Source organism: Mobula hypostoma, chromosome 8 (assembly GCF_963921235.1).
Source record: "Mobula hypostoma chromosome 8, sMobHyp1.1, whole genome shotgun sequence".
Taxonomy (NCBI): Eukaryota; Metazoa; Chordata; class Chondrichthyes; order Myliobatiformes; family Myliobatidae; genus Mobula; species Mobula hypostoma.
In genome coordinates this window covers 46,663,615-46,686,794 of record NC_086104.1, presented here as the reverse complement: position 1 = coordinate 46,686,794, position 23,180 = coordinate 46,663,615, and the positions used below count along the sequence as shown (strand labels likewise).

The 23,180-nt window shown below is 38.7% G+C and overlaps 1 protein-coding gene across 1 annotated transcript; it reads right to left on the bottom strand.

Annotated features, from left to right (window-relative positions):
- Positions 1-11,803: 11,803 nt before the first annotated feature.
- On the bottom strand, positions 11,804-12,959 carry si:ch211-57i17.5 (usherin). The gene is made up of 2 exons (XM_063055780.1): positions 12,792-12,959; positions 11,804-12,128 (listed from the first exon to the last, which is right to left on the bottom strand). Exons 1-2 carry the CDS (start codon positions 12,951-12,953, stop codon positions 12,039-12,041), a joined length of 252 nt encoding a protein of 83 aa, XP_062911850.1. The 5' UTR covers positions 12,954-12,959; the 3' UTR covers positions 11,804-12,038.
- Between the last annotated feature and the right edge of the window lie 10,221 nt (positions 12,960-23,180).

Here is a 23,180-nt window from a genome sequence, read left to right as displayed (position 1 = left end):
GATGTAGAAAGGATGTTTCCTGAGGTAGGAGAGTCTAGGATAAGAGGGCACAGTCTCAGGATAAAAGTGCGTCCATTTCTTTTGCCAAAGAGTGGTGAATTTGTGGAATTTATTACCGCAGGCAGCTGTGGAGGCCAGGTCATTGGGTGTATTTAAGGCAGAACTCGAAAGGTTGTTCATTGGACAAGGCATTTAAAGTTACACGGAGAAGCCGTGGAGCGGGTTGAGGAAGGAAAAGAAGGATCAGCCATGATTGAATGGCGGAGCAGACTCGATGCTCCAAATAGCCTAATTCTACTCCTATGTCTTATATTTTACTTGGTCACCAGACCTGAACACCAGTGATCTGGCCCTCAGAAGTTTGCGGATATCTTGGTTCATCCAACTCAAGTTTAATGACATATGCCAATGATTTTAAACCAGATTCTGACTTCTAGTTGGCAAAGACTATGAATGAATTTGTGGGGACAGTCATCCATGTCTGACTTTATAAAGTCCGTGACAACCGTGATGTATTCATTCAGATTCTCTGATGAGTCCTTGAAGCAACTCAGAGTAATCCTGTAGCCACTCCTCTGCCTCCAGCAATCACCTTTCATGGTTCTTAATTCTGGAGCCATGCTCTTTACCCTTTGCCTGTCTCGTAGGAGGAGGACAGCCAGGCTATCAGATTTCCAAAATGCGGTTTAGGGATGGAATGTAGGATAGCAGTGGTTGAGGGTGTTAGGACCCCTGGTGATACAGGTGATATATTAATGATAACTGGGCAGAGATTTCTTCAAGCAAGTGTGAATGAAGTCCCCGGCAATAAGTTGCATGACAGGGAAAAGTAGGGCTAAACAGCGGAAGAACAATTGGGGGATGGGTGGAAAGTGTTGGCAGATGAGGTTAGGGACAAGAAAAAATGTCGCAGAAGTTACTTGTTGTCCAGCAGAGTGGAGGGAGACATTGATTATACGAACGCTGAGTGATTCTCTGACAGACATTTTTTATAATGACCCCACTAAATCATACTCCCTAGCCCAAATATGTAATCAGTAGAGCAAGATTGATGACACACAATAATTCCAAACATTCACCTCTATTAACCATAAATCATTGCTGAATAAGCTCGTAATCCCATTACTCAAACAGCATTTTATTAGTAACATGCAGTTCAATCTAATATGCCTGCAATTCACAAAATTTATTTCTGAGATGTACAATTAAGGGGTTACTTTCTCACCTAGAAGAAACAGGTGGAATGGCAGGATTTCTCTATGGTGACCTTAGAAGGGCTACTTTTCCCCACAGGACACGACCAGCTAATAAGATCTCCTGGTCTCTTTTTCAATAGAGAAAGATAAAATTCTTATTACTCCTTCATTGTAGACAATGCTGTGCATGTGTGGCTGCCAAGGGGCTATAAGCTGAAGAAAACTAATAGCAATTGTACAGGCTGTCATGAGCAATATAACATAATATCATAATTGATTGAAAGAATAGCTTGTCTTTCATCTCAAAGCCTTTTTCCAGCCCTAATTCCATATCCTTGATTCTCTTAATATCTAAACCAATGTATTTTTAATGTTGTTTGTGCCAACTCCACAACTTTTCTTGGAGGGTCTGAGTAAGTGTTAAAATTATCTGTAGTGCACAGATCAAACTTTAGGCAAATACTTAGTGCTCACAAATACAATATCTCATACCCTAAAAATGAGGTAACATTTTCCCCTTATTCAATGATTTCTGTAAAGATTCCAACACAATTTAGTCAGATTGCAGAGTCTATTATATAAAAAAAACACTTAAATTACTAAATTCAGTACTGTATTGGACAAAAACACATTTTCAGAAATGCACAATATAAAGATAGTTCACTAAAAAGATCTCAATTTAGAAAACACCAAAACCCTTTATAATTGCCCCAAAGATTGCTGCATTAACTTTATATTGATAGTACTCTAGCAGTGGACCACTATTCTAGCTTTTCACATTCTAGCCTACCATATGTCTCCATTAGTAAACATAAGCATCCTTTTTAATTACTGTCAGCAAAATGTGGACATAATATAACCATATAACAATTACAGCACAGAAACAGGCCATCTCGACCCTTCTAGTCTGTGCTGAACTCTTACTCTCACCTAGTCCCACCCACCTGCACTCAGCCCATAACCCTCCATTCCTTTCCTCTCCATATGGCTATCCAATTTAACTTTAAATGATAATATCAAACCTGCCTCAACCACCTCTGCTGGAAGCTCGTTCTACACAGCTACCACTCTCTGAGTAAAAAAGTCCCCCCTCATGTTACCCCCTAAACTTTTACCCTTTAACTCTCAACTCATGTCCTCTTGTTTGAATCTCCCCTACTCTCAATGGAAAAAGCCTATCCATGTCAACTCTATCCATCCCCCTCATAATTTTAAATACCTCTATTAAGTTCCCCCTCAACCTTCTACGTGCCAAAGAATAAAGACCCAACTTGTTCAACCTTTCTCTGTAACTTAGGAGATGAAACCCAGGTTACATTCTAGTAAATCTTCTCTGTACTCTCTCTATTTTGTTGACATCTTTCCTATAATTCGGTGACCAGAACTGTACACAATACTCCAAATTTGGCCTCACCAATGCCTTGTACAATTTCAACATTACATCCCAACTCCTATACTCAATGCTCTGATTTATAAAGGTCAGCATACCAAAAGCTTTCTTCACCACCCTATCCACATGAGATTCCACCTTCAGGGAACTATGCACCATTATTCCTAGATCCCTCTGTTCTACTGCATTCTTCAATGCCCTACCATTTACCATGTCTGTCCTATTTTGATTAGTCCTACCAAAATGTTGCACCTCACATTTATCAGCATTAAGCTCCATCTGCCATCTTTCAGCCCACTCTTCTAATTGGCCTAAATCTCTCTGCAAGCTTTGAAAACCTACTTCTTTATCCACAACTCCACGCATCTCAGTATCATCTGCATACTTACTAATCCAATTTACCACCCATCATCTAGATCATTAATATATATGACAAACAACATTGGACCCAGTACAGATCCCTGAGGCACACCACTAGTCTCTGGCCTCCAATCTGACAAACAGTTATCCACCACTACTCTCTGACGTCTCCCATCCAGCCACTGCTGAATCCCTTTTCCTACTTCAATATTAATACCTAACGATTGAACCTTCCTAACTAACCTTCCGTGTGGAACTTTGTCAAAGGCCTTACCAAAGTCCATATAGACAACATCCACAGCTTTACCCTTGTCAACTTTCCTTGTAACCTCTTCAAAAAATTCAATAAGATTTGTCAAACATGACTTTCCACGCACAAATCCATGTTGACTATTCCTAATCAGACCCTGTCTATCCAGATAATTATATATACCATCTCTAAGAATACCTTCCATCAATTTACCCAACACTGACATCAAACTCACAGGCCGATAATAGCTAGGTTTAATCTTAGAACCCTTTTTAAACAATGGAACAACATGAGCAATACGCCAGTCCTCCGGCACCATCCCCGTTTCTAATGACATTTGAAATATTTCTGTCAGCGTCCCCGCTATTTCCACACTAACTTCCCTCAAGTTCCGGGAATATCCTGTCAGGACCCGGAGACTTATCCACTTTTATATTCCTTAAAAGTGCCAGTACTTCCTCTTCTTTAATCTTCATAGTTTCCATAACTTCATAGTTTCCATAACTACTTGTTTCCCTTACCTTACACAATTCAATATCCTTCTCCTTAGTGAATACCGAAGAAAAGAAATTGTTCAAAATCGCCCCCATCTCTTTTGGCTCCGCACATAGCCCTCCTCTCTGATTCTCTAAGGGACAAATTTTATCCCTCACTATCCTTTTGCTGTTAACATAACTGTTGAAATCCTTTGGATTTATTTTCACCTTACTTGCCAACGCAACTTCATATCTTCTTTTAGCTTTTCTATGATGATTAGCACCACATTTCACAGTACCAGTGACCTGGGTTCAATTCCCATCGCTGTCTGTAAGGAGTTCATACATTCTCCCCGTGATCACACAAGTTTCCTCTCACAATCCAAAGATGTAACTTTGGCTGGTTAACTGGTCGTTGTAAATTTTCATGTGATTAGGCTAGATTTAAAATTGGGGGTTGCTGAGCAGAGCAGCTCAAAGGGACAGAAGGATCTATTTCATGTTGTTACTCAATAAATAAATTAAATTCCAAGATCATAAGAACATAAGAAATAGGAGCAGGAGCAGGCCATCCCGCCCATTGAGCCTGCTCCGCCATTCAATAAGATCATGGCTGATCTGTCTGTAAACTCAACTCCATCTACCTGCCTTTTCCCCATAACCCTTAATTCCCCTACTATGTAAAAATCTATCTAACTGTATCTTAAATATATTTTCTGAAGAAGCCTCAACTGCTTCCCTGGGCAGAGAATTCCACAGATTCAACACTCTGAGAAAAACAGTTTCTCCTCATCTCCATCCTAAATCTTCTCCCCTGAATCTTGAGGAAATGTCCCCTAGTTTTAGTCTCACCTACCAATGGAAACAACTTTCCTACTTCTATCTTATCTATCCCTTTCAAAATTTTGTATGTTTCTATAAGATCCCCTCTCATTCTTCTGAATTCCAGACAGTGTAGTCCCAGGTGACACAACTTCGCCTCATAAGTTAACCCTTTCATCTCTGGAATCAATCTGGTGAACCTCTTCTGCACTGCCTCCAAAGCCAGTATATCTTTCCTCAAGTATGAAGACCAAAAATGCACACAGTATTCCAGGTGCAGTCTCACCAGTACCCTGTATAGTTGCAGCATGACCTCCCTGCTCTTGAATTCAATCACTCTAGCAATGAAGGCCAATATTCCATTTGCCTTCTTAATAACCTGTTGCACTTGCAAGCCAAATTTCTGTGACTTATGCACAAGCACTCCCAAGTCCCTCCACACAATAGCATGCTACAATCTTTCACCATTTAAATAATAATCTGCTCTTCTATTATTCCTTCCAAAGTGGATGATCTCACATTTACCAACGTTGTATTCCATCTGTCAGACCTTGGCCCACTCACGTAACCTATCTATATCCCTCCGCAGTCTCTCCACTCGTCTGTACAATTTGCTTTTCCACTCAGTTTAGTGTCATCAGCAAGTTTTGCTATGTTACATTCAGTCCCCTCTTCCAAATCATCAATGTAAATAGTAAACAGCTGCAGGCCCAGCACCGACCCCTGCGGCACCCAACTCACCACAGGCTGCCAATCAGAGAAATACCCATTTATACCAACTCTCTGCCTTCTATCGGTTAACCAATTCACTATCCATGCCAATACACTTCCTCCGACTCCATGCGTCAGTATCTTATTTATAAGTCTCTTGTGCAGCACCTTATCGAATGCCTTCTGGAAATCCAAGCGTACGACATCCATCTGTTCCCCTCTATCCACTGCACTCATTACGTCCTCAAAGAACTCCAGTAAGTTTGTCAAACAGGACCTGCCCTTTCTGAATCCATGCTGCGTCTGTCTAATGGAACCACCCCTTTCTAAATATTTCGCTATTTCTTCCTTAATGATAGCTTCAAGCATTTTCCCGACTACAGATGTTAAGCTAACCGGCCTATAGTTGCCTGTCTTTTGCCTACATCCTTTTTAAAAAAGTGGCATGACAATTGCTGTCTTCCAATCCGCCGGGACCTGCCCAGAGTCTAGAGAATTTTGGTAAATAATTACCAATGCATCTACCATCACCTCCACCATTCCCTCAGCACCCTGGGATGCATCCCATCAGGACCAGCAGACTTATCTACCTTCAGGCCCTCTAGTTTGTTCATCACTATCTCTTTAGCGACAGTGATTTTATTGAGGCCCTCACCTCCCATTTCATCCATAACATCACTCTTTGGCATATTAGACGTGTCCTCCACTTTGAAGACTGACACAAAATAGTCATTCAATGCCTCAGCCATTTCCTTATCACCTAATATCAATTTCCCCTTCTCGTCTCCCAAGAGACCTACGTTGACTTTAGCCGCCCTCTTTCGCTTTATATATTTATAAAAACTTTTTCTATCTGTTTTTATATTTTCTGCTAATTTACTCTCATATTCTATCTTCCCTTATGGTTTGGTTTTGTTACTATTACACATACCTAAAAATTAGATTAGTCCAGAAAATATGTGCAAATGATACACATTGTTCTTTACAGGAGCACTGGAATTAAATCTTGTTCTGTGATTTCATTATGTATCAGTTATGCATTCACCAGCATTACTGCCAATATGCTTTAACCACATAGCTGCTATGGACATAAGTGTAAAGGAAATCATACACCTTTAATAACCTCCAGCACATCATGTTTCTCTTAGGGAAGAACTTGATCCTAAGTACATTTGGCAGGAAAGGTTGAAATATGCTAAATGTCTACAAGAAAAGCAGAAAGGTGTGTGTTCCAGGTAGACAGCAGGGGGAAGACATATTCTCCACAGAAGAAAGAGCTCTACGTGCTATTCCAGAAGGAAATCCATGGCAGAAGCAAAGGCAAAGGAGTTGGGATGGTAGGACGTGCCTGCAATATTCAACCAAGCTCCTAGTTGCAAAGGTAAGAACCACACTTCAAATCACAATTACTCTCTTAAGCTGACAGTAATAATTTACAAATCACAAAACATCACTTCATCATTCCCCTTCAATCTCCTGAATCATAAAACTTGCAAAAGTAGTTGAATCAAACCTTTGAAAGAATTTCATTATAAAACAGGGGTGGGAATACAAAGGCTGTACTTACTGTGGGAAGTGGAAAACCAGTAAGGGAGTTCCATCATAAGGAGCCAAGAATAGGACCTGAACAGAGGCCTGACTAATCAACAGCAGCTAGCAAGCAAGCAATCAATATGACATCACAGATTGGTGATTGGCTGTTGGTTTTTCTCTCTTAGAGAATTGGTCTCAATCACAGTTTACAGCCAAGTGGAGACAGTTAAATTTGTGACTAATGAAGAAGGACCAAGTTTTAAAGCAAAGCTATAAAAAGACAATTAGATAGCATTGTATTGGTGCATTGAAAAAATTATAGCAGTTGGGAACATTATTGGTGTAAAACATGAATTGTTGAACAAAAAAGATGGCCTCAGCAAATGAACCCATGGAACCACTGAATTATTATAAAAAAAAACACTCAAGTTCATTCATGTTATTCAGGGAAGGAAATCTGATACTCTTACTCAGTTTGGGTTCCAGATCTACCAATGTATTTGACTCATCATTGGCTCCTCAGCTCAAGAGTAATTAGGAATAGGCAAGAAATTCCGGTGATTTTTTAAAAATCCATTTATAAATTGTAAACAAATAAATATACTTTTAGGTTAGAGGTAGAAGGGCAAGCAATGCATTGTACCTGAAGCTCATAGGTTGGTAGATGGAATTAAATCCCAAGCAGTTAGGTTCACAGGAAGTTCCTGCAGATTAAAGAAATTTGACTCAAGAGTTGATAAACTGGAGTCTGAGTTTTCAAACACTACAAAACATCCGGAAAGGAGAAAGTTTCTCAGGCCCAAGAAGCTGTCACATCCTTGTGTAGATTTGATTAGCTTCCAGCCTAAACTCTCTGAGCCCTCAATATCAGATGCAATGTCCAGAAAGTGACTGGATTGTAGGCAATGCAGTACAGAGCTGCTGCTTCCAAAATGACCTTGTCAAGTGACTTGGACTCAGGAGAGCAGGGTGATAAGCGAGGCCTTGATCACCATGAAAGCAACCGGATGTTCCAGTAATTTTAAAGTCTTTGAGACGGTTAACAACTATTCTAACACTGAAGTAAAAATGTTAAATAAATCAAAACATTCAATAATATAGATATTGTTAAAAACACCAGTTGGAAATATATAAAGGAATATAATTTGAGGAAAACAGTTAGAAAAAGCTTATCTCTTATTCAGTTTACTACGCCAAATCTAACAAAGAACAGGATCCAAGTAACGATTCTGTTGCTCTGGAAACCCAGCAAGACTATGCTTTGTGATTGTGTATGTGGAGTCCATTGGTGAAAAGTAATAGTAAATGTAGCACCAATTGTCATTCTAAGTCCCAGAGTTCAATGCTTGAAAGTGGCATGAATAGGACTTCTTAAAAAAAAGTCTTTTCCTTGTCAAGGTCAACACTTAAATAAATATTGCCCATCTCAAGTGTTCTTGAGAAGATGGTAGGGATCTGGGAATATACCTTTCTGAACTGCTGCAGTCTTGGTGAGGGTACTCCCATAATGCTGTTGGAGGAGATCTTCCAGAATTTGGACCTAGTGAAAAAGAGGAATCAGCAAGATGGAGAAGGGTCTTGGCCCAAAACATTGATTGTTTATTCATTTCCACTGATGCTGCCTGACCTGCTGAGTTCTTCCAGCTTTTTGTGTATGTGTTGCCTTGAAGTTCCAGCACCTGCAGACTTTCTCGTGTTTAAGATATTTTCAAGATATGATAATGTGCAATTTGGTGCTGCAGGTGATGGCTTCCCATGCACTTGTTATCTTTGTTCTTTAAGTAGTAGAGTTTGTGGGTTTGGTAGGTGCTGTTTGGGGTAGCAGTGACTAGTTGCATTACATTTTAGCAGAGCTTACAGGTATTCAAATGGCTGAACATGAGCAATTCTGAAAGGAGTCAGGGAATGGTGCAAGAACTGGTCTCTTTCTCCTGAAGTTATTCAGAAATCTGTAATTTTGCCTTGATTTCTTTCTGAATAACTCCTTTGTTGTTTTGAAAAACTGAAATCAACAATTTTGGTTTTGAATTGTCTAACTACTATATTTTTTACACACTGGAGGTTAAAGATGCTGCTTTTTGTTATTAGTTTGCTTTTGTTAAAAGTTTTAAAAATCCTATAAAAATATTTTTTAAAACTTTGACTGTTCAGTGGCTGCTGTATCCTTGCATCATTCTGGATACGTTTACTGAAGTATTCACCACAGTGATGAAGCAATTCAGCTGAGAGTGGCTCTGAATTATTCCATTTCAGAATTAATTCTGTAAAACCTAGGCTACCATGAATACAAGAAATGGGCACCTCACAATAAATACAGTGTTATGAAGTTATTAAGACTAGCATTGGTTAAATTACTGAAGGAAAGATAACTATTGTAGCAATTTGGTTTATCCTGGCAGGTATCACATTTTATATAGAACTATTAACACAATGGAAGTAGTTCAGAACAAAGTTACAGTTTGTCAGCTGAGAAATATATACAGTAACATTGTCATCATATTATAGCAAGCAATTATGAACGTGAAAGGCATGTCATTTTGATTGCAAGAAGATTATATGAGGCCAAGGTGATTCTACACCTGATCTATTATATGTGGTTTCGGTCTCCTTATTAGGTGAATTGGATTTGTACTCACCAAAATTTGGAAGATTGAGAGGAATCAAATTTCAATTTCTGAAATTTTGACAGATTGCACAGATAGAGAGGGAAAATTGTTCTCCTGAAGAAGGAGATAAAGTTTTAGAACCAAAGGGCATCAATGGGTATGAGGACAGAAGGAGAGAGTGAAAATATGGTCAGCTTTGAATATACTCAAAGGGACAAATGGGCCACTTCTGTGCAAAATAAATAATGTGGCATATGGTGGAATCTGGAACGATGGCAGAAATGCTGGAAGAACTCAGCCAGTCTAGTGGAATCTGTGGACAGAGAATCGTTTCTCTGTGTTGAGTGAGCTGCACAACCTGAGAATGGTCTGTTCCCATACTTTACCTTTGCTACGTTCTTTGAGAAATTCTGCTGAATTGGATGTTGTTAGAAACATTTAATTGTCAAAATTGTTGTAACAACAATAATTGTGATAGCCTTTCAACTTAAAATCCATAAAGAAATATTTGGTAATAAAGTTATTTAATTTCCAGTTATAACTTGAAAGACAACAACAGAATGTCAATTTATTTATTTTATTTTCATTTCTTTTAGAGGTTCAGAGCAGAATAGGCCCTTCTGATCCTTCGAGCTGCTTGCCCAGTACATCTTTGATCTGTGGGAGGAAGTAGAGTATCTGGAGAAAACCCACACATTCCATGGGGAGGACAATGCCTCGATCTGTTAATAGTGTCACACTAACCGCTACTCTGCCGTGGTGTCACATTGTTATATTAAAGAATTGATCACTGCACTGATGTTACCCTGGTTCTGTACATTTCACTCACTTATCCTAGAAATGGAAGTAATTCCCATTCTAATCTAAATTAGAAGTGGAATTAATTAATTACATACATTATCACATCATCTTGAAGAAAAAAAATTATCCTTTAATGTATTTCTTAATATTTTTATGGAACTTGAAATTTGCTTTGGGAATAATGAACACAATTTTTCATGGATTAATTACACAAAGCTCACAGTAAACACATGTTTTCTTGAAGAATTTTGAAGCAAACAGCAGATAAATACTTATGTGGAATTTAAAATTAGTCAATTGATGCTGATTTCTTGCTGAGCAGATTCTGATCGAATCAGTTACGAGCATCTTGTATTATACTTTTTAAAATCAAATTTATAAAGCTTGATAAAATAACTTTTGTCTTACAAGTTCTCATAGCAGCTCCTGGAGAAACAGGACATAGAAGAGACTAGTGATGGTCACCAAGGGTGAAATCATTTTAGAGACTGGAATAAGCTATACATAGTCATGTGAGGTTGATCTTGTATTAAGGTAACTATCATTGGTATTACTATTTCTGAAACTACTAAGTTTATCTTTCAAAATATCTTCAAGGACATTTTTAATCATAGATTGCGTGTATATAAAAAAGTAGGTGAACTTAAACATAAAAATGTCGGGGATGTGTATGCAGCTTGTACAAATGAATGTTCATTTGCAAGATCTTAGTACAGTTCTGTTAATATAAATAGTCTGATTAAATAAAAATATTCTACCAATTATTGTACAAGTAAAAATGATTTATTTAAACTTCAATCTGCAGGGAGTTTAAAATTCCTGTGTCTCTGAATATAAAATTATTTATACATAGCGTTTTCTAGCTTGGTTTTTTCATTTATATTGCTGGCTCATCAACATCATTCTGTGGGCATCACTGACCTGATTTTCTTTATAAACTATTAACACTTCTGGTGTGAAATCTTTTAAGCACATAGTTAGCATATGTTCAGTTCATATTTCAGATTTATCTACAGTAGACCTGATAGACAACTGTAAAATTGTATACACATTCCAAACTATTATTTGTGTTATATGAACCATCTTTGAATAAAGGACTAAAGTATTTTAGTTCATTTATACAATGTATTATTAAGTCTGTAATATTTGCTTTCAAATATTAATAAAAAAAATCATCTATGGTAGTTCTTATAAATGCATTCAAAATGTTGCCATTGCCTATTTTTCTGCTGTTTAACCTATTTTATTTTAATGTATTCTGTCAGCTTGTTAGTACAACGTAAATAGAAACAGAGGAGAGAATTTTTATAATTGTAGAAATACTCAGCTAGAAGATAGTGGATATACCCATGCAAAGGTGATAGGTGAATAAACATGGTACTAGCTGGAACATGGAAGGCAGAAGTTTGGATCAGCTTAGGTGCAGAGGGAGCAATAAAAGTTACTTAACTGAAATGTTATTTCAGTTTTCCTATCTGCCTATATTACCTCGTAGCTATTCCTCAGCTTTCTTTTCTTCATTTCAGATTCTCAGATTTCCCTGAACCTTGACTTGGTATGAACATGAAGTTGTACAGGGTGCCATTCATTGAATTTTATATCTTTAATTGAGATACTATTTTCACACACACTCACACACACACAAAAAAACTCTAAAATGGGGCCCTCTGCTGGACAAAAAGCTTTTCACACTCTGGATTGCAACTTGTGGAATTGAGAATTATGCCAAAATTAAAACTTATAGGAAAAAAAAATACTGCTGATGAAAACTGGCAATTGTAGCTACTAACTGATAATCTTCAATTTGCTACCCATTTTTTTCAAAACAAAGAAACATATAAACAACAAACAATACTATAAAGATATAGGAACCTGATTATGGAGTATTTTTTCTTATAACTGGGTGTCTGTAAATATTGTGTGCTCCTTTGTAACTGAACTAAAACCTTTGATAGACTCCAATAGATCATCATCATCTGGGTACTGAAAGAGAAATGAGAAAAATATATTAAGTGAGTATTATTCATTTACAACAACTTCAAATAGTTGTGCAGATTTAAACTAAAAGTTGTTAAACTGTGTGACTTGATGCTGTGAATACAATCAGATAATGAAAATATCAGTTCCTATCTTTTCACGTTCACTGATGGATGACTGTGTATTTAATTCTGATGAATTTGTTGAGGCACTGCAAGAGGCCAGAGGCAGAGATGTCACAATCGGAGTAGGATGGAGACTTATAGTGGCAGGCAACTGATTGGTTAGGATGATTTTGAAGACTGATCAGAAATATTGTGCAAAGTGGCCACCCTACCTGTGTTTAGCTTCACAGAGACTGCATTGTGAGTATCTAATTAAGTTCAAACAAGCACATGTGAATTTCTAGTATTTCCATTTTTTTCTATGTCTAATGAATCACTTCATGAATTCAGATTATCAAATAGGATTAAGTCAGTGATTTTAAAGAAACTCCTCTTACACAAGACATGTAAGATATAGGAGCTCATACTTTTCAGCGTACATGATGGACTATAAATAAGCGGAAAGTCCCATCTTCATCAATTCTGATTCATTTTTCCATTGCCCAATTTCACCTCCTGAATGTTGTAAATATACAATTTCTATAAATATTTATGATTCAATTACCATTCCACTGTCACGTCCCTGTGCAAAGAATTCCCACACTGAGCTTTCCATCAGGGATTTCTTGTCATGGGTATCGATCAGCTGACTGACACTGCGGTGCAGGGAATTCTGGGAACTGGCGTGACTCAGCTGACTCCGGCTCGGCACATGTATCACTGACATGCTGCAGTTACTCATGTGAGATCTATGTTCTGAAATTTTGGTGTCCGTAAGCCCCTATAAGTCAAAATATTAATGTTCATTCATGACTATCATTAGTGATTAGTAAATAAATGTTTGTACTGTATAACACAGGTTCTGAGCCTGTAGCGTGCATGCTGAAAATAGATTTTATTTCACAACCCCAAACTCTTTTCCCCAATTTATGGCACATCATTATTATTTAATGAGGAACATACCAGATCAGATCAGTGCTTTCTTACACAACATTATTATCTATTAATTATAGATAAATATTGACAGCTAATTGAATGAAGGCTATTAAACTGTAAATTACTATTTCTCTAGAACAAAATCAGGCATGTTCTTCCATGAAATCTAAGTCAAGGACAATTCCATCTAGGTAATGTAACACACTGATTCAGTATCTTTTAAAAAAATGTTGGTGTACTATGAATTTCTGAGTATTAAGTGTTCACATGCTGAACAGAGAGCTTCAAGTCTAAATACCTGAGCACAGAATTTTGCCAGTTAATGAGGGAAGGCTTCACCAATGGAAATGCAGTTTCTCACTAATTTAGGATTCCTCGTCGTACAGATGGATGCGAGAATTAGGGCACCATGGTAGTGTAGCTATTACCGCTCAGGGTAGAGTTAGGAGTTCCATTCCATTGCAGTCTTTAAGAAGTTTGTATGCCCTTCCCGTGAGCACATGGGTTTCCTCCCGGTGCTCTGGTTTCCTCCCACATTCCAACGACGTACCCGTTAACTGGTCATTGTAAATTGTCCTCTGATTAGGTTAAGGGTTAAGTAGATGGGTTGCTAGGCAGCGTGGCTTGTTGGGTCGAAAGGGCCTGCTGTGTGCTGTATCTCTAAATAAATGAGTAAAACAGAATTCTGAATACTAATGTGAGATGGATCCTCAATCTTCTAAGACCTAGATAGTACAGGCTTTGTTGACCCAATCACTCCACTTACAAAAAATCTGCCATACCAAGAGTCAGCTTAGTAAACCTTTCATTACATTCCCTCTATGCCAAGCATGTCCATTCTTAGATAAGGAATCCAAACCCGCACATGGTGTGATCGTACTGAGGCTCTACATAATTGCAACAAGAGATCTTTGCTTCTGTATTCAGAGTTTCTTGCAATGAAGGCCAACAAATCACTTGTCATTTTACAGCTGGCTGCACCTGCATGCATGTTCACTTCTATTGAAGTGTGTACAAGGACACCTAGACAACTTTTTACATTAAGATTTGAAAAGTACAGCATGTTTCCTTTTTTCTTACAGTTCTCTTATCCAAACCATTGCAATATATTGTGAATAGCTGCAGGGCAAGCACTGACCCTGCAATACCCTCTAGTTACCCGGAAAAAGAAACCCTCTCTGTTTCCTACTGCCAACCAATTTTCAATTCATGTTGCTATTTTACCTTTACCATGTGGTTTAATTTTGTGCACAAACCTCTATAGCAGGACTTTATCAAAGTCCTTCTGAAAATCAAAATACACCACATGAATTAGTTCTCCCTTAATTACTCAACCAGTAGCATGCTCAAAGAAACTCTGGTCCCTTTCATAAATCCATGTTCATTGTCTAGTTCCAGTATTCTAGACTTCAGCATTTCCCTGTAGCTAATGTTAGCTTCACTGTTCTGTTGTTCTGTTTTCACTCTCCTTCCATGATATTTACAAAGTACTGTTACATTTGCAGGGACATTGACAATCAGATCTTGGGAACTTAATAGCATTCAGTCTCATTAATTTTGTGTTCTAACAGTAATTCCTTTAATTCCTTCTTTTCATTAAACTTCTGTTCTCCTGGCATTTCTGTGAAGTTATTTGCATTCTCTTCCAAGAAGACCAAATCAATTGTACTCCGCAATTCACAGACTTTCCATGGACTCTGTCTGTAGTTCTTGCTGCCTCAGTAAAACAGCCAGCATATTTAAAAATCTCAACCACCCTAGACATTTACCCTTCTCCTCGCTCCCATCAGGCAGAAGACATCAAAGCCTGAAAGCACATACCACCCAGGTTCAAGGACAGCCTCTATCCCACTGTTATAAGAATATTGAATCCCTTCCCAAATATGATAAGATAGACTCTTGACTACCAATCTACCTCTTGTAACCTCACACCATACTGTTTATCTGCACTACAGTTTCTCTGTACTGCGACACTTTATTCTTCACATTGTTTTTACGTTGTACATCTGAAAAAAAACTATTGTAAAGAATTCATCTGTATGGATGGTATGCAAGGCAAGTTTTTCCACTGCTGCACAGTGCATGTGACAATAATAAAACCAATATACTTATTTACCCATGTGCTTAATTGTTCTGCACATTCTTTATTCCCGTTATGAATTCTTATATTTATGACTATAAGGGACTTGCATTTGCCTTTGTTAACCTTTGTCTTTTTATATACTTGTGGAAGCTTAGATAGTTTATCCAATATTCCTTACATATTTATTCTCAAACTTTATTAATGCTCTTTAAATCCATCCCTTTGTTCCTTTTTACTGAATTCTCGACTGCTCATAATGCTTAAGCTTGCTACTTTTTATGACTCCTCTCCAGATTTAATACTATTCTTAATTTCTTCTGTTCAGTATAGTTTGAGTTGTTTTTCTTTTGATTTCTTTGTACAAGAAAGGAATGTATAACAGTTATAATTCCAGCATTCTCTCCTTAAATGTTAACAACTGTCATATCTTTCACTGAAGCTCCCCTATTTATCACAACCAACACAATTTTCGCAGCTCTTTTTTGATTCAGGATTCTGGTTTCAGACTGAACTACAGACCATCCTGGGTTACAAATACCTGATTAATGGATGCCCCTATAAACAAACAAGTCAACAATGCTATTAAATGTAGAAGTTTGATGTATACGCATACATCATTCCCATTAACAACAGAACACATTTCCCTTCTTTCTCCAATTTTAACAATTGTTCTCTGATCAGTTGAATGCACTTTTGATTACATGTGTTTTCTGACACCTGAATAAAATTCACTAGTGAACACTGTAAAAACAGAACTCATTTATTCCATGAGAATGTCCAGCAATTCACTTTCTACCTTAAAGAGGAATTCTCTCATTTTATCTTCCCTAAAAGATTGCACATAGCAGGACTGTTAATTGACCACCTGCTCATTGCACAATATCTGATCTAAAGTTCCCTGATAGCTCCTTAACCTAGTAGTCTAAACAAAAACATCCCTCGTCTTCATCCTGATTTGTCTGCAACCTTAAACACAGCTGACTACACCATCCTCTTCTGCCATTGATGACCAGCTGGGTAACACAGCACTTGTTTGGCTCAGTTTTTGTCTCTACAGTTGTAATCAGAGAATTGCTGTCATTGCTTCCCTTCCTTCTTCCTAACTATTAGTTCCGGCATCCTCAATGGTCAAAACTTGGTCCTTTCATATCACTCATTTACATGCTGCACCTCAGCAATAATCTCTGATAATACAGTAATAGTTTCCACATTGGAAATAATCTGGATAATGTGTAGCTCAGTGGTTGATGATTGAGTTGAGTCGTTCTCCGACCTTGGCAACTTGCAAACGTTTCATCACCATGTGAGGAGACATCATTAGTGCGGTGTTGATTGTGGTGTGTCCCCTGAATGCTTGGCCTTTAGTATATAAAAGCCAGGCATTCGGAGGACACACCACAATCAACAGAGCACTGATGTCTCCTCACATGGTGACAAGATGTTTGCAAGGAAGTTGCCAAGGTTGGAGAACAACTCAACCCCAGCAGTTTCTACACATTCACTAACAAATTCTGAACCACATTTCCCGGTCACTGATATTCTACAGTAACAACTAAATCTGTCCCTAGCTAGGCGTTTCTGCAGTTGAAATCCTTGCTACTACTTTAAGGTGTCAGAAAGAATTATATGCTTCAGCACCTGGAGTGGAATTGTACCCACAACATTATGAGTCAAATAAAATTGTGTTCATTCAGGCAAGGCTGTTATCTAAATATTAATGTCGGTCTGAGTAACATCATTTTCTTTGCTGCATTATAAACATAAGATATCATTGACTTCAAGTAGCACTCATGCTCCAATACACGAACCTCCTAAGTGCCTTGTTTCATTACAATAATTACAATGAACTATCACAATTACTGTATCAGTGTGATTTAAAAGAACATTGACTTCATTTTAAATGCAATTCAATAATAGTTGTTGCTGTTCATTGTATGGGGAATTTGTTCCTTTGTAATCTGGTACCCCATTTAGTGCTCTTCTGCAGTGCACTGGTTTGTAATGGTTCTCCTGGTCCTCCAGTCCAAACAGTCACAGGTATGTAGCCCTCCCCTGACATTTTCTCAATGTGACAGGCACTGCGTGTGAACCCCCATACTTCCCACTGCTGTGTTGGAAAACTGGGTCCAGGAGTCTGTTGCAAAAGCTAGTCTTCTTCTGACACTCCTGAAGTCACTCACAGCATGAGTAGGCTAGGGTCAGCAGTGCAGCTGCTATGTGCAAGTATGCAGAGGGCAGGGCTGGAGTAATGAGTGAGAGCCATTGTTAGGGACGAGCAATGGCCACTCTAACTTTCTCGTTGTTACAAATTCTGTAGGATTCACGAGTTGCTGAAGTCCTCCATGGCTCTAGATTACTGCAGGTTGGGCAGAGCTGTGCATCCACAGGACTGGGGAGAGAGCAGAGAGTGTTGGTGGAAGACCATCAACTCAGTTATAGATGCACTTTGGTCTGCCTGCCCAAAATTTGTTCATCTTCCAGTACCATGAGATGTCCGTTAGAAAACGCTGCCCCCTTGGTCTATAATCAACTTTGGCTCCTGTCTCATCAGTCCACTTTCTTCTCTTTACTGGTTATCTTCTCTCTCTGCTCTTAATCATGATGCAGGGTTTCAACCCAGACTGTTGACAATCCACCTCAAATGTTGTTTACAAATGTACCGGCCTAGCAATCAATACTCTGAATGTAAAGAAAGTCATCAGCTGATTTTTGTATTTCTTATATTTTATATATATATACTGTACGATATATATGGTGAATAAAGATTAATTTTACATTTAAAACAAATAACTCTGGTCAAACTGCAATCTTGTGTTTCACATAAACAGCACGAGATAATTTGCTCTGCCAACTCACCCCTGGCACTCCTGGGCAGCCTCTTCATACTCAGCTGTGGGGTGATTCATTGCCACAAGGATTCCTGTTCCTCAGATCTCACTTCACATGATCCCAGCAGAACAGTGTGCAATAATGGGGAAGTAGGTGTTTGTGCCAGATTCCCAGAACAGTGATAGTGTAAGTAAAAAATGGCTCTCTCCCTGTCTGTTTCTCTGTCTCTCTCTCTCTCTCTTTCTCTCTCTCCCTCTCTCTCTATCTATTTATAATGCTATCATGACCCATTTTTAGTACAAATTTCATTACTACTCTTCTTCTTGGGAACATAACCTGAGCACTAAGCACAGTACCTGTGTAATTTATTATGGCATTATCTGGTTTTAAACATTCTTTTCTGAAAATCTGGCAAAGACTTTTACATAACAACAATTACTTTTAACTATACTTTTGAAAATAAATGATACATGCATTATATTAAAAAAGTAATGCAAGTAGTAACACTGCAGGATAAAAAAGACACACGCTTAGACATACCTCAAAACACATTGTATAACTCTTTAATGTGACAGAACTTGAAGCATCGGAGGGTGTTGCAACAGCATCAAACTGAAAAGAAAAAATTTAACAGCTACATTTAACATAGCTTACATAATCGTGAGATGTTGTAGTTAGTAAATGTGAACCTTGACAAATTATCCATTGGTTAAAACCCTTGAATTCTTAATGTATCTACTATATTTATCTTCTCTTAGTCAATCTCTTGTGATCAAAGATAACTTGTTTCCAATCCAGTTCTTTGGGGTTCAAGGCCAAGGCCAAGTTGGTATCCATGTTCTCAGACACAGGGGGAGCAGGAGGAGGTACTTGATGGGCCAGGTAGATAAGTTTTTTGGGAAATCCAATCACAAACAGGAGAAAGTCTGTGGAGGCTGGAAATCCAAGCAACACACACAAAGTGCTGGAGGAACTCATCAGGCCAGGCAGCATCTATGGAAAAGAGTAAACAGTCGATGTTTCAGGCCGAGACCCTGCTGAAGGATCTCAGCCTGAAATGCCCTCTGTACTCTTTTCCATAGATGCTGCCTGGCCTGCTGAGATCCCCCAGCATTTTGTGTGTGCAGCTAAGTTTTTTGGGAGGTATTTTAGGCATCTTCACTGGGCTTCACACACAAAATGCTGAATAAACTCAGCAAGTCAGTCAGCATCTATGGAAGGGAATAAATTGTTGATGTATTGGGCCAAGATGTTTATCAGGACTAGGCTTCTGTGGAAGATACATGGATGCAAGGTTCTCAACACTTCCTAAATGTTCTTTCTCCATTTAGGGGGAGATGTATTCTTATGAGTCGCTGAGTATCTTACATCTTACCAAAGAGGATTTAAGGTCATCCTTGAACTTTTTATCAGAATCAGAATATTTTATTTTCACAGATGTATGTTGTGAAATTTGTCATTTACACATTTCAAGATTGTTTAATGCTATTTCCAGTATGTAAGTGTAAAGGAGTATGAATCTGGTGGTCCTGCTGTAGATGCCACGTAGCCTCCTGCCTCACGGGAGTGGGACAAACAGTCCATGAGCAGGGTGGGTGGGATCCTTCATGATGTTACTGGCCCTTTTCTGGCACCTTGGTGGTGGTTAGGCTGGTGCCAGTCATGTTTTGGGCAGTTTTGACTACCCTTTGTAGAGCCTTCCTGTCTACCGCCGTGCAGTTTCCGTACCATGCAGTGACGCAGCACGTTAGGATGCCCTCTTCTGTGCTCCTATAGAACCATGTGAGTATAGATGTGCATAGTCCAGCTCTCTTCAGCCTCCTCAGAAAGCAAAGGCATTGGTGAGCTTTCCTGATTTTGTATAGTGTGTTTTCTGGGACCACGAGAGGTTGTGTGAGATGTGCGCTCCCAGGCGTTTGAAACTGCTCGCAGTTTCCACTGCTGTGCTGCCGATGTAAAGAAGGGTGTGAGTGGTGTGAGTTATCCTGAAGTCAATAACCATCTCCTTTGTCTTGTTGACATTGAGAAAGAAAGTATTTGCATTGTGGCAGCAGTGCACAAAATTACTATAAGATAAAATAAATAAATACCTTATACTTTATTGTCACCAAACAATTGATACTAGAACGTACAATCATCACAGTGATATTTGATTCTGCGCTTCCTGCTCCCTGGATTACAAATTGATAGTAAATATTAAAAATTTAAATTATAAATCATAAATAGAAAATAGAAAAATGGAAAATAAGGTAGTGCAAAAAAACCGAGAGGCAGGTCCGGATATTTGGAAGGTACGGCCCAGACCCGGGTCAGGATCCGTTCAGCAGTCTTATCACAGTTGGAAAGAAGCTGTTCCCAAATCTGGCCGTAGGAGTCTTCAAGCTCCTGAGCCTTCTCCCGGAGGGAAGAGGGACGAAAAGTGTGTTGGCTGGGTGGGTCGTGTCTTTGATTATCCTGGCAGCACTGCTCCGACAGCGTGCGGTGTAAAGTGAGTCCACGGACGGAAGATTGGTTTGTGTGATGTGCTGCGCCATGTTAACGATCTTCCGCAGGTTCTTCCGGTCTTGGACAGGACAACTTCCATACCAGGTTGTGATGCACCCTAGAAGAATGTTTTCTACGGTTCATCTATAAAAATTAGTGAGGGTTTTAGGGGACAGACCAAATTTCTTTATACTTTCAAATACTGCAAAAGAGGAATAGTGATGTATTGTTAATGGACCCTTCACAAATCTGATGATGGAGGGGAATGATACTGTTCCTAAAACATTAAGTGTAGGTCTTCAGGCTCCTGTACCTCCTCCCTGAGAAGAGTGGATGTCTTGACTTAATGCTTCCTTCTTGAGGCACTGCCTTTTGAAGATGTCCTTGACGGATGGTGTGTCTTCTTTGTGATTGCATCGATGTGTTGGGCCTCAAGATAAATCTTCTGAGATGTTGACACCCAGGAACTTGAAGCTGCTTACCTTTTCCATCCCTGAGCCCTCAGAGATTTGTGTTCTCCCGACTTCCCCTTTATGAAAGACACAATCAATTCTTTGGTTTTGCTGTCACCAAGTGCAAATTTGCTATTGCAACACCACTCAGCCAGCCAGTCTACCTTGCTCCTGTTCCCTCTTCATTGCATTTTGAGACTTTGCCAACAACAGGTGGTGTCATCGATGAATTTATAGGTGGTTGAGCTGTGCCTCATCACACAGCCGTGAGTGTGTAGAGAGTAACACAGTGGGCTAAGCCTGTGTTGACAATCAGAGGCAAGGAAATTTTATTACTGATCCACATTGACAATGATCTCCTGATAAGAAGACAAGGATCTAGCTGCAGAAGGAAATACAAGTTTTGGAGCTTGTCGATTAGTAATGAAGGTAGAGGTGAACTTTGCATGGGTTTTAAGGATTTGATTTTAAATACTCTTCTCACACAGCCAAAGCACTGAAGATGAAGGTGAATATTCACCTGCAGGGAGACAAGTGAATCTGCAAAACCACATAATCTTAAAGGGATTTTTGGAATCTCATTCTCTAACTGCACACATAAATGCTGGTAATACTTTCAATTTGGTGAAGTTTAAATATCGTTTAAATGCATTATTGCTAAAGAACACTACATCTGTGTATCCTGTGATCTTTGTCCCAGAGGCTGACATCAGAATATCCTTCAAGAGCGTGAGCCTTCGCAAGGTGTTACGGTGTATCTGGTAGAGTACTGAAAGTCAGTGTCACCCAACTGACTTGAGAGTTTAAGGACATCTTTAGCCTTTCACTGCTGCAGTTGAAGATTCTGACCTGCTTCAAAATCATACCAGAGCCCCGGAAAAAAAGGGTGATTTGCCTCAATGACTATCGATCGGTGGCACTCATTCTAACATGATGAAATGCGTTGAGAGGTTGGTTATGGCAACAATTAATTCTTGCCTGAGCAATGACCTAGACCTACTGTGACTGTTCTATCTCCACAACAGATCACAATTTCACTGGCTCTCCACACAGCTTTGGAGCACATAAACAATAGCAAACATACTCTAAGGCTGCTCTTTATCGATCACAGCTCAGATTTCAACACCATCACTACTAATCAACATGCTTCAAAACCTGAGTCTCTGTACCACCCTCTGCAACTGGATTCTAATCTTCCTTATGGGGAGCTCACAGTCAGTACCGATTGGTAATAACATCTCCTCCTTATTTACAATTAACTTTGATACACCTCAAGAATGCATGCTTAGCCCACTGATCTCTTCCTTCTACACTTATGACTGTGTGGCCAGGCACAGCTCAAATGCCATCTGTAAATTCATCGATGACACCATTGTTGTTGGTAGAATATCAGATAGTGTTGAGTGAAATGGATCAGTTGGTAGACTAGTATTGCAACAACACCCTCCCAGGACCAAGAACTTGATTGTGGACTTCAGGAAGGGGAAGTTGGGAGAACAGACATCAATCCTCATTGAGGGGTCAGTGGTGGAAAAGATGAGCAGCTTCAAGTTCCTGGGTGTCAATATCTCAGAGGGTCTTTCATGTGCCCAACGCACTGATGTAATCAAAAAGAAAGTAGACTGGTGGATCATAGATACTGTTGTAAAACTCTAATCAACACAGAAGTGCCAAACTAATGCACAATTAACAAAGTTGCAAATGTTAAAAAATTAGTAAAAATTCTACTCCAATACAAAAGTACAAAAGCTGATACATCATTGTAAAATCGTTAATGCTAAAAATAAAACATTTTAATTTTCTGTGCTCATTTCCTATATTACTTTCTCAAAATTCCTGAGAGTTTTACACTTTCTAAAGATGCTTGTTTCATTAAAATAATACTTTATAATATTTCATTGGAATTCAAATAAAGATGTTTAGAAGAAAGTTATATACATAAGGTAGAGAGCACACCCAACATAGATTATTAAGGATGCTTGTAAAGATGTTGAAGGAAGGATTATAGATAAATTCAAGGTAATTGATTTTGATATTAATGTGAAAAAGTCAATATGTTACCTCAGATTTTTGACTAAACTGCAACTGAAACTTTAAAAGAAATGCAACAGAAATCATGTTTCTGAAGTTATAACAGTAAGGAGGAAGCTCTGAGTAAATTTATTTCCAT